Source organism: Salmo salar, chromosome 09 (assembly GCF_965601325.2).
Source record: "Salmo salar chromosome 09, fSalSal1, whole genome shotgun sequence".
NCBI classification, from domain to species: Eukaryota; Metazoa; Chordata; class Actinopteri; order Salmoniformes; family Salmonidae; genus Salmo; species Salmo salar.
The window spans coordinates 152,205,950-152,218,867 of NC_138299.1; the positions used below are offsets into that span (position 1 = coordinate 152,205,950).

The 12,918-nt window shown below is 44.9% G+C and overlaps 1 protein-coding gene across 1 annotated transcript in view; it reads left to right on the forward strand.

Moving 5' to 3' along the window:
- inppl1a (inositol polyphosphate phosphatase-like 1a) overlaps nucleotides 1–12,533 on the forward strand; it is a 65,644-nt gene extending 53,111 nt beyond the window's left edge. Inside the window, exons 22-27 of the mRNA XM_045724799.2 lie at nucleotides 5,694–5,849; nucleotides 6,046–6,130; nucleotides 6,247–6,339; nucleotides 6,465–7,152; nucleotides 7,324–7,442; nucleotides 10,002–12,533. Of these exons, the coding sequence (XP_045580755.1) occupies nucleotides 5,694–5,849; nucleotides 6,046–6,130; nucleotides 6,247–6,339; nucleotides 6,465–7,152; nucleotides 7,324–7,442; nucleotides 10,002–10,101 (1,241 nt within the window). The 3' untranslated portion in view covers nucleotides 10,102–12,533. The remainder of the gene's footprint in view (nucleotides 1–5,693; nucleotides 5,850–6,045; nucleotides 6,131–6,246; nucleotides 6,340–6,464; nucleotides 7,153–7,323; nucleotides 7,443–10,001) is intronic.
- The last annotated feature ends 385 nt before the right edge of the window (nucleotides 12,534–12,918 follow it).

Genomic DNA, 12,918 nt, shown 5'->3' on the forward strand with positions numbered 1-12,918 from the left:
ACTGTCTAGGGTATCCTACGGTTACGGATGAACTGTCTAGGGTATCCTACGGTTACGGATGAACTGTCTAGGGTATCCTACGGTTACGGATGAACTGTCTAGGGTATCCTACGGTTACGGATGAACTGTCTAGGGTATCCTACGGTTACGGATGAACTGTCTAGGGTATCCTACGGTTACGGATGAACTGTCTAGGGTATCCTACGGTTACGGATGAACTGTCTAGGGTATCCTACGGTTACGGATGAACAGTCTAGGGTATCCTACGGTTACGGATGAACTGTCTAGGGTATCCTACGGTTACGGATGAACTGTCTAAATGGAGTTCAGATGTGACCTGGGGTGATCTAGCGGTTAGGGCTGCTGTCTTCAGATTCCACATATAGGCCTACCAAATTTGATTAGGAGGTTTTCATCCGACATCAACAATGTAATAATATATATCTGTGGAACTGAAGTGATTTGGTAAAATGTAACGGAGTAAAAAGTAAGTTACTTCCTTCAGAAATGACTTGAGAGAGTACAAGTACCGCCCACAGAGAGTAGCTAGAACGGTACTAGTTCCTCCGGACAGGGCTAGTTCCTCCGGACAGGGCTAGTTCCTCCGGACAGGGCTAGTTCCTCCGGACAGGGCTAGTTCCTCCGGACAGGGCTAGTTCCTCCGGACAGGGCTAGTTCCTCCGGACAGGGCTAGTTCCTCCGGACAGGGCTAGTTCCTCCGGACAGGGCTAGTTCCTCTGGACAGGGCTAGTTCCTCCGGACAGGGCTAGTTCCTCCGGACAGTACCGCCCACAGAGAGTAGCTAGAACGGTACTAGTTCCTCCAGACAGGGCTAGTTCCTCCAGACAGGGCTAGTTCCTCCGGACAGTACCGCCCACAGAGAGTAGCTAGAACGCTACTAGTTCCTCCAGACAGGGCTAGTTCCTCCAGACAGGGCTAGTTCCTCCAGACAGGGCTAGTTCCTCCGGACAGTACCGCCCACAGAGAGTAGCTAGAAGAGTGTTAGCACAGATAGATAGAACAATGAGACAGATATTTCACTGGATATGTAAATCTGAGCCATCTGTTTGGCGTTTCCACTCACTACCAAATATGGTAGTGAGTGTAACACTTTACCAAATATGGTAGTGAGTGTAACACTTTACCAAATATGGTAGTGAGTGGGAGCCCAGTGGCCAGCAGTGGGAGAAGTTGGAACCAGATTGATATTGGCCAACATTCTGATAATTTACTCATCGAATCATTTGATCTCAATACAGTTTTCTGTTCCCAAAACTACAATTTGTTACGAACAGAGTGGGCTAAGTGTTGTAGACTTTGCCCTTTGCCAAAGTTTCCAAAAATGGCTTTGTTGAGGAGTGCAAAGGCAAATTGAGTTATTGCGTGGACACGTACTTCACAAAGTAGGCGTTAACCAACGGGAAATATACTAATTCATGCCAGAACGTGCCAATAGGATATCGCTAGCACGAGCTTGGCTCCGCACACCTTGCTTGGTTCTGCCCACTATGGCTAATTTGTTCCCATTTGAAACGACAGGCTGTGGTCTATCGTGGTTAAGTTATACAAATCTTTGGTACTAGGTCAGTAGTGGGTCGGATGACTACTCTGGTATATTTGTGCCTTATTCAGCAGCGGTACTTGCTGGACCACACAGGTGCTGAGATAAACATTCATTGATTTAGCCTAATGCTTGCCTTAAACATCAAAACTGTAACACTTTATTTGACACCTTGCATCATAACACCTTACGACACGTTCATAACCATGTCATAACCGCTGACCTAATTTAGCGTTTCATAGCCTGTCATAATATGGTCATAACACTGTCATGACACATATTTTTACACCTGTTGTGACATATATTGTGTTATTTTATGGTTGGTTATGACACCTACGTAACCCACTTTTATTCAAATGTGTTTTTTCACTGCCAAGAACTTTCCTTTTTTTTTTAAACTTTGTTTCTTAAATCCATTGTTGTTTTAATGAATTCTTAAGTCATGTTTTTTCATGATATTACATAGAACTTATGACCAGAACATTATGTTCATCCTGTGTCACTTTACTTGGACTCAGAACATACAGTTTGACACTGTTATGAAGCATTATGACCATCATAATCATATAAGCCAGATAGGCCCTTATGTCAGTCATCAGTCAAAAAGAGGGTGTCTTGTCCTGCTCCTGAAATCTGTTCCTGCATCCATCCCAGTCATCATCAACTGAGCATTGGGGTAGGTGCATGTCTGACATCAGAGCATTGGGGTAGGTGCATGTCTGACATCAGAGCATTGGGGTAGGTGCATGTCTGACATCAGAGCATTGGGGTAGGTGCATGTTGGACATCAGAGCACTGGGGTAGGTGCATGTCTGACGTCAGAGCATTGGGGTAGGTGCATGTCTGACATCAGAGCATTGGGGTAGGTGCATGTCTGACATCAATGTGTACGCAATTACAATGATGATAATTGAATATGGTCATTTTCAGAAAATGTTATATAACGTAAACATACTGTTGACAAGTAGGCTATGGTGTAATGGAATGTTTTACCTTGTGTGGTAGGTTTAGTGGGCTTTGACACTCTTATGTAGGTGTCACAACCAGCCATAAAGTTACTACCCTGGTAGGGTTTAGTGGGCTTTGACACTCTTATGTAGGTATCATAACCAGCCATAAAGTTACTACCCTGGTAGGGTTTAGTGGGCTTTGACACTCTTATGTAGGTATCATAACCAGCCATAAAGTTACTACCCTGGTAGGTTTAGTGGGGTTTGACACTCTTATGTAGGTATCATAACCAGCCATAAAGTTACTACCCTGGTAGGTTTAGAGGGCTTTGACACTCTTATGTAGGTGTCACAACCAGCCATAAAGTTACTACCCTGGTAGGTTTAGTGGGGTTTGACACTCTTATGTAGGTATCATAACCAGCCATAAAGTTACTACCCTGGTAGGTTTAGTGGGCTTTGACACTCTTATGTAGGTGTCATAACCAGCCATAAAGTTACTACCCTGGTAGGTTTAGTGGGCTTTGACACTCTTATGTAGGTATCATAACCAGCCATAAAGTTACTACCCTGGTAGGTTTAGTGGGCTTTGACACTCTTATGTAGGTATCATAACCAGCCATAAAGTTACTACCCTGGTAGGTTTAGTGGGCTTTGACACTCTTATGTAGGTATCATAACCAGCCATAAAGTTACTACCCTGGTAGGTTTAGTGGGCTTTGACACTCTTATGTAGGTATCATAACCAGCCATAAAGTTACTACCCTGGTAGGTTTAGTGGGGTTTGACACTCTTATGTAGGTGTCATAACCAGCCATAAAGTTACTACCCTGGTAGGTTTAGTGGGCTTTGACACTCTTATGTAGGTGTCATAACCAGCCATAAAGTTACTACCCTGGTAGGTTTAGTGGGCTTTGACACTCTTATGTAGGTGTCATAACCAGCCATAAAGTTACTACCCTGGTAGGTTTAGTGGGCTTTGACACTCTTATGTAGGTGTCATAACCAGCCATAAAATAACTACCCTAGTTATTTTCATCCTGCGATGAAATGGGTCATTAAGATTCGACATATGTAATGTGAATGTTTGTTCCATAATGCAATTAGCGGAAAACACAGGTGACGGAGAAGAAAATATCCATTCTAAATGTATATAGAGGGGGAGATCTAAAGATGCAACAACTAACATGGGTTGTGAATATTACTAGGCTTGTGCCTTTGGCTACTGGACAATGAAAGTTGATTTGAAAACCAATAGAACATAAGAGAAATAGGCTACTGGTTTCAATGGCATATGGAAGTCTTTATAAAACAGTAGACTACTGGTTTCAATGGCATATGGAAGTCTTTATGAAACAGTAGACTACTGGTTTCAATAGCATATGGAAGTCTTTATGAAACAGTAGACTACTGGTTTCAATAGCATATGGAAGTCTTTATGAAACAGTAGACTACTGGTTTCAATAGCATATGGAAGTCTTTATGAAACAGTAGACTACTGGTTTCAATAGCATATGGAAGTCTTTATGAAACAGTAGACTACTGGTTTCAATAGCATATGGAAGTCTTTATGAAACAGTAGACTACTGGTTTCAATAGCATATGGAAGTCTTTATGAAACAGTAGACTACTGGTTTCAATAGCATATGGAAGTCTTTATGAAACAGTAGACTACTGGTTTCAATGGCATATGGAAGTCTTTATGAAACAGTAGACTACTGGTTTCAATGGCATATGGAAGTCTTTATGAAACAGTAGACTACTGGTTTCAATGGCATATGGAAGTCTTTATGAAACAGTAGACTACTGGTTTCAATGGCATATGGAAGTCTTTATGAAACAGTAGACTACTGGTTTCAATAGCATATGGAAGTCTTTATGAAACAGTAGACTACTGGTTTCAATTGCATATGGAAGTCTTTATGAAACAGTAGACTACTGGTTTCAATAGCATATGGAAGTCTTTATGAAACAGTAGACTACTGGTTTCAATAGCATATGGAAGTCTTTATGAAACAGTAGACTACTGGTTTCAATGGCATATGGAAGTCTTTATGAAACAGTAGACTACTGGTTTCAATGGCATATGGAAGTCTTTATGAAACAGTAGACTACTGGTTTCAATGGCATATGGAAGTCTTTATGAAACAGTAGACTACTGGTTTCAATGGCATATGGAAGTCTTTATGAAACAGTAGACTACTGGTTTCAATAGCATATGGAAGTCTTTATGAAACAGTAGACTACTGGTTTCAATAGCATATGGAAGTCTTTATGAAACAGTAGACTACTGGTTTCAATAGCATATGGAAGTCTTTATGAAACAGTAGACTACTGGTTTCAATGGCATATGGAAGTCTAAAAAACAATTACCTCCACGTTTATAGACACTTTTTTTTTTTTGTCTCGGCTACTATGAAGCAAGACGTTAAGGTTTCACACAATTTAATTAAGTAAACATTTTCACATTTACATTTTAGTCATTTAGCAGACGCTCTCTTATCCAGAGCGACTTACAGTAGTGAATGCATACATTTCATACATTTTTTTCTCCGTACTGGTCCCCCGTGGGAATCGAACCCACAACCCTGGTGTTGCAAACACCATGCTCTACCAACTGAGCCACACGGGACCAAACGTTTTCAAAATGCGTATACTGCCTCTAGCTTCACGTTGAGAGGTGGTGTGTGATGCGCTGAAGCCTGCCTCCCGTTGGCTAAAGCACTTTAATGGCAAATAAGAAGCGCGCTTGCAATTACTAGTTGCATGTTATTTTTTAGCTTTTTATCGTCATGACATCAAAGCTGTTTTTTAACACGGAATTGAAGCGTTTAGATTTGTTGTGAAATGATTGGGCTTCTAAAAGCATGTTTCACTTCAGCAGCAACAGGAGCTGTAGAATCATAAGAATCATTACGACTATGAAAATACACATGCGCAATTTAATTTCACTAAATTATGCAAATGAACCTATAGACCAATGAGCACCGGTCAGATTTATTTCCATCAATGAAAAGGCTAAAAGTAATCATTTTGAATTGGGATTTTTTTCTTCTGCCTAACAATTGGCTGATGCAATTTTATTTATCAGCTTTAAATAAAATAAAAAATATCAGCCAAAAGCCAGCTAATGAAAGCCTGGTGTGTTATACTGATCATATGTGTGTGTGTCTTCTCCTCAGGAGAGTGTGTGGTGGCTCTGAAGTCAATGATAGGCAGTACAGCACAGCAGTTCCATACCTACCTGTCCCACAGAGGGGAGGAGACGGGTAACATCAGAGGGTCTATGAGGGTCCGCGTGCCAGCGGAGAGGATGGGTACCAGGGAGAGGCTCTATGGTAACACTGTCTGTCTGTGTCTGTGCTAAAGGACATTGATTGGTTGGTTGATTGGAAGTAAACTATATTCATCCATCCTTAACAATAGGCTAATTACATTTTTGGAGGACCAAAACATTCTGGTGAAAGAACAAAATGGTTTTTGATTGGTTGCTTGATATTGATTTTGATTGATGTGTGTGTGTGTGTCCTGTAGAGTGGATCAGTGTGGATAAAGATGAGACGGGAGTACCCAAAGGCAGATCCACTCTGCCCCCCCGATCAGGACACGACTACGTCAAGTGAGTAACACCCCCCCAGATCTAACCACGCCGTGGAGTTAAACCATAAACTTATTGAGTGTGTTCTGTAGCATGTTCTGTAGCATGTTCTTAGCGTGTTCCTCCCTGTCTCGCAGGCCGTCTTTGACACACAGACACGTGGGGGCGGTGCTTGGGAAGGTGAGCGAGGAGGGAGAGAGGAGTACCAAGGAGGATGGGACTGCAGCCAGGTAACACACACTCTTCTCTCTCCCACACACACACACACACACACACACACACACACACACACACACACACACACACACACACACACACACACACCTACCTAAGGCTCCTGCTGTGTCTATTCCAGGGCTAAGCAGGACTCTGCAGAGGGAGACCCCTCTGCCTGTAAAAACAACAGCTACAATAACCCCGCCTACTACATCCTGGAAGGCGTTCCTAACCAATCAGCTGCCACCCTGTCCTCGGAGCTCCTCCCCTCCCCCTGCTCCCCTCCAGCCGGTAAGGCACCCCTGTCTGGAGGGGGGAGGCCCTCCTCAGGGTCCTCCCACCCCCGCAGGCACACGGCTGGACACCCTGTCCGGCCCATCAATGAGGAGGGGTCCTCGGAGGATGATGGGATTGCAGTGGTGGGGGTGGTGTCAGGTGGAGGAGCGGGAGGCACACTGAACCGTCCTCCTCCTGACTTCCCCCCTCCCCCCCTCCCTAAAGGAGCACTGGAGATGGCCGACATCCCCTTCTCTAAACCCCGCCCCCTGTACCCCGACCTGGCTGAGGTGAAGATCCCCGCAGCCAATCCTAGTCCTGCCTTCGTCTTGGGGGAGGACTTTAGGAGGGGAGGGGCCGGGGGGCTGGACGACCAATCGTGTTCGGTGCTGCAGATGGCGAAGACACTGAGTGAGAGCGAGTACCCCCCTACCCCCCGTGCCCCCTCTGCACCCCCACACCTCAGAGGCCAGGGGTTGGGGGACGCCTGTCGCACCTTCCCTCCCCGAGCCCCCATCACAGAGAGCATCGCTGAAGATCTACCAGAGGAAGTGAGATGTTTGTGGGAGGGAGGGAGTACTATGAATAAAAGGCAAACAGAAGTGCTCATGTTGTTGTTAGGTTATTATGACGTATTAATGAAAAGCTTCTCCAGTGTTAAAGTGTGTGTCTGTCTGTGTCTGTCTGTCTGTGTCTGTCTGTGTGTGTGTGTCTGTGTGTAGGCGCTGTGGGGAAGCAGTAGCTCGTCTCTCTCCGTGGGGGAGTGGCTACAGAGACTAGGGCTGGACCACTATGAGGAAGGTCTGCTACACAACGGCTGGGACGACCTGGAGTTCCTCAGGTACACAGACACACAGGGGGTTTCTCTATGCATACTACCGTGCTCCACACTCTCATGCTCCAAGTGCATTCTCCGAGGAAGTTCTCTTGAGTCCATTCTTGTGAGGACAAGAGTGTGGATAACACATTAAACATTACATTTGAGAAGTACTCACACCACCCTTACTGTGTTACCTCACACGGTACCTCCCCATTCACTGAACCTTCTTCCAGCCAGGACAATGACGACAATGGGCAAAACAAGATATACACAAAGCAAATGTTTTACTTCATAATTATCAGCTAGATATACAGTGTCTTGCGAAAGTATTCACCCCCTTGGCATTTTTCCTATTTTGTTGCCTTACAATCAATTAAAATCGGGGGGGTTTATCACTTGATTTACACAACATGCCTACCACTTTCAAGATGCAAAATATGTTTTATTGTGAAACAAGCAAGAAATAAGACAAAAAAAAGGAATTTGAGCGTGCATGGACTAGGCCATTCCAACCACTCGTGTGTTGCTTCAGCAGTATGCTTAGGGTCATTGTCCTGCTGGAAGGGGAACCTCTGTCCCAGTTTCAAATCTCTGGAAGACTGAAACAGGTTTCCCTCAAGAATTTCCCTGTATTTAGCGCCATCCATCATTCCTTAAATTCTGACCAGTTTCCTGTCCCTGCCGATGAAAAACATCCCCACAGCATGATGCTGCCACCAGAAATGCTTCACTGTGGGGATGGTGTTCTCGGGGTGATGGGAGGTGTGCCAGACATAGTGTTTTCCTTGATGGCCAAAAAGGTCACTTTTAGTCTCATCTGACCAGAGTACCTTCTTCCATATGTTTGGGGAGTTTCCCACATGCCTTTTGGTGAACACCAAATGTGTTTTCTTATTTTTTTCTTTAAGCAATGGCTTTTTTCTGGCCACTCTTCCGTAAAGCCCAGCTCTGTGGAGTGTACGGCTTAAAGTGGTCCTATGGACAGATACTCCAATCTCCACTGTGGAGCGTTGCAGCTCCTTCAGGGTTATCTTTGGTCTCTTTGTTGCCTCTCTGATTAATGCCCTCCTTGCCTGGTGGGTGGCCCTCACTTGGCAGGTTTGTTGTGGTGCCATGTTCTTTGCATTTTTTAAATAATGGATTTAATGGTGCTCTGTGGGATGTTCAAAGTTTCAGATTTTTTTTTATAACCCAACCCTGATCTGTACTTCTCCTCAACTTTGTCCCTGACCTGTTTGGAGAGCTCGTTGGTCTTCATGATGCCGCTTGCTTGTTGGTGCCCCTTGCTTAGTAGTGTTGCAGACTCTGGGGCCTTTCAGAACAGGTGTACATATACTGAGATCATGTGACACTTAGATTGCACACAGGTGGACTTTATTTAACTCATTCTGTGACTTCTGAAGGTAATTGGTTGCACCAGATCTTATTTAGGGGCTTCATAGCAAAGGGGGTGAATACATATACACGCAACACTTTTCCATTTTGGGGGGTGGGGTTATTTTAACAAGTTATTTTTTTCACTTCACCAATTTAGACTATTATGTGTACATCCATTACATGAAATCCAAATAAAAATCTATTTAAATTCCAGGTTGTAATGCAAGAAAATAGGAAAACGCCAAGGGGGATGAATACTTTTGCAAGGCACTGTATGTGAATCGTTGTAATCTAGATAGCCAGCTAGCTAGTTAAACAGGCAAAAATGACCATAAAACGAATGTTATGCAAGGTACAGTAGATGTCAATTCTTTATTGGTAGGTACTTAGCAAGTCTTCAACACAAATCAGAATTTCACATTGAGCTAGCTAAATAAGGCAGGTCGTAGCTAGTGTTTCTACATGGATATAGAAAAGGTATAACGTCAGCCCAATTGATTTACTATGGACATACCCATTCACTGAACCTTCCTTCAGGACAATGGCAATAGAGATGAAACAATATATACACAAAGCAAACGTTTTACTTCATAACTATCAGTTAGCTATATGTGAATCGTATTAATATCGCTAACCAGATAGTATAACAGGCAAAAATGACCTAACACAAACATTATCCAAAGTAGATGTCAATTCTTCATGGGTAGCAAGCTAACAATTATTTGTGTCTATCTGGATAACTAACAGTAGTAGCTAGCCAGTTAGCTCTATTGACTTGCTATGGGCTTATAACCTACGCACACTACAGTGAGTATTGTAAGCAGGTAAACATGCCAAAATGAACACAGCATGTATTTATTAACGTATCAAGATCAAATATTGTAGTCAAGCTTATGAGATGCACGAAAATGTGCATAATTTCTTAGGTGGTTGCGTCATATTTCTTTTTGAATACTTTCCGTTGAAGCTTGCAAACGGAGATCGCATTCGAGAAGTGCCCCTCCATGCTCCGTTTCAGATACTTTGATTTGGACTCATACTCCGACCCTCCCGTGCTGCAATTTGCATGCTCGGAGTACGGTAGTATGCACTTTGAGACACACACACACACACACACACACACACACACACACACACACACACACACAGTCAATCATGAAACATGTAATTTCATGAATTTCATCCAATCATGTTCCTCCTCAGTGACATCACAGAGGAGGACCTGGAGGAGGCAGGCATTCTAGATTCCGCCCACAAGAGGATTCTTCTGGAGAGCCTGAGACAGCAGAAGCAGCAGAAGTGAGCTGAACCGGTCCATGCTGAGCTGAGACGTGCTAATCCATGCCAGACTGTGCCTTCTGAGAGAAATTGCACTCCATTATACTTTCTGTTGACCAACAGATTTTTCTAACGTCCTTTTTTAGATGTATTGTACTGTGTTAGTGTCTTTATGTTAATATGACTGTGGCTGTTGTGTTAGCCAGCCTTATTTAAACAGTAGAAACATTTCAGTCCTTTGTTAATAATCAAAACATGGACCTCTACCCTGCCACCCGCATAACAGACCCCGTCCCTCTCACCCCGCCCCGTCCCTCTCACCTCGTCCTGAGAAACCATTCTGCTCCTGGGATGTAGTAGACATTCAGTGACATCATCAGGCTGCGACTTCTTCAGGCTTGCCTCAGCTAGAAAAACAGCTTGGTAGAACTGAGTTTGTTATTGTTTTTATTCCGCTCATGAATATGATTATTAATGACTATCTGTTCATTGGTTCTTGTTGTTGTTGTGTGTTTTCTGTTTTTGAGATAAAGGGAATGTAGCGAACCACACCAGCACAGACCTTCCTCTATCAGTTTGACTGAACCTTTTGTTGAGCCGTGCTGGTGTCCAAGGCCCCTTTCCCTTTCAGTAGCACAAACTGCAGTACCCATCATGCAGTTGTCCATGTACTAATTTGTGTTTAATGGATGCTGAGCCAGCCTAAACACAGTGGGTCCCCAGGATCCTTACTGAGAAACAATGCCACACATCACACGCTGCTGGTTGTTCTTTTCACCACATGGTGGTGCTGTTGTCCTAGCAACCTCAGTAGGACCACAAGTAATGTATATGTTGACGTTATTTGACTGTTGTAAAAAAGAAAAATGACTGTTGCACAATGAGAGGAAACAGGAGAATCTGATGTTATTATCACCTTTAGCCCTATAGCCTATAGCATTAGACCTCTCCCATCCCTTCTCCTATAACCCCCCTCCCATCCCTTCTCCTATACCCCCTCTCCCATCCCTTCTCCTATAACCCCCCTCCCATCCCTTCTCCTATACCCCCTCTCCCATCCCTTCTCCTATACCCCTTCTCCCATCCCTTCTCCTATACCCCCTCTCCCATCCCTTCTCCTATACCCCTTCTCCCATCCCTTCTCCTATACCCCCTCTCCCATCCCTTCTCCCATCCCTTCTCCTATACCCCCTCTCCCATCCCTTCTCCTATACCCCCTCTCCCATCCCTTCTCCTATACCCCCTCTCCCATCCCTTCTCCTATACCCCTTCTCCTATAACCCCCTCTCCCATCCCTTCTCCTATAACCCCCTCTCCCATCCCTTCTCCTATACCCCCTCTCCCATCCCTTCTCCTATACCTCCTCTCCCATCCCTTCTCCTATACCCCCTCTCCCATCCCTTCTCCTATAACCCCCTCTCCCATCCCTTCTCCTATAACCCCCTCTCCCATCCCTTCTCCTATAACCCCCCTCCCATCCCTTCTCCTATAACCCCCCTCCCATCCCTTCTCCTATACCCCCTCTCCCGTCCCTTCTCCTATACCCCTTCTCCTATACCCCCTCTCCCATCCCTTCTCCTATACCCCTTCTCCCATCCCTTCTCCTATACCCCTTCTCCTATACCCCCTCTCCCATCCCTTCTCCTATACCCCCTCTCCCATCCATTCTCCTATACCTCCTCTCCCATCCCTTCTCCTATAACCCCCCTCCCATCCCTTCTCCTATAACCCCCTCTCCCATCCCTTCTCCTATAACCCCCCTCCCATCCCTTCTCCTATACCCCCTCTCCCATCCCTTCTCCTATACCCCCTCTCCCATCCCTTCTCCTATAACCCCCTCTCCCATCCCTTCTCCTATAACCCCCTCTCCCATCCCTTCTCCTATAACCCCCTCTCCCATCCCTTCTCCTATACCCTCTCTCCCATCCCTTCTCCTATAACCCTCTCTCCCATCCCTTCTCCTATAACCCTCTCTCCCATCCCTTGTCCCGTTCCCTCCCTCTCCCGTTCCTTCTCCCGTTCCCTCCCTCTCCCGTTCCTTCTCCCGTTCCCTCCCTCTCCCGTTCCTTCTCCCGTTCCCTCCCTCTCCCGTTCCTTCTCCCGTTCCCTCCCTCTCCCGTTCCTTCTCCCGTTCCCTCCCTCTCCCGTTCCTTCTCCCGTTCCCTCCCTCTCCCGTACTCCAGTGCCTTCTATACCACCAGTGACTTTGATGCCAAGTTAGATTCTTTCCTTATGAGGGTGTTGAATCATCCACTCCTCCCTAGTCAAGCTCTACCCAGCCCTGCCAACTCCACCTCGCCATAACACTGTTCTCCTGTTATTCTCTGTAGGTTATTTCCTGTAAAGATTCTGTTTCGAGCTACGGTCCGGTCTTTCTCTGGTTGTAACAGTGTAACCATTGATCTCTTGTTATCGTTGTTTTTTCAGCAAATAAAAAGCTAATATTTAACCCGTCAACACTGTTTGTTTCTCTTGGCACTATAACTGACTATATTTGAAGGTTTTATGTGTTAAATGGAAATGCCTACAAGGGGACAAGGAAGAACAATGAGTAAAATAGACAGGAAGGAGAAAGTGCCCTATATTGTTTAATACAACACACAACATACAGCAGGTTATGATGAAGAACTGCCTGAAGTTCTCTGGTGATGGCATGTTCTGTTACCTCCTCCAGTTTACTACGAGGGCTTAAAGAAGGCTGATTTCATCGTCACTGGCTTCGGGAGCTTCAGTTCTGACGGGATCAGTATATTTGTACACTTTCTTTCCGTCATTGGTGCTGAGACTAGAAGACTGGCTACTGTGACCAAGACAGAGGTTATTTGAGGAGAAGAAGCTATGT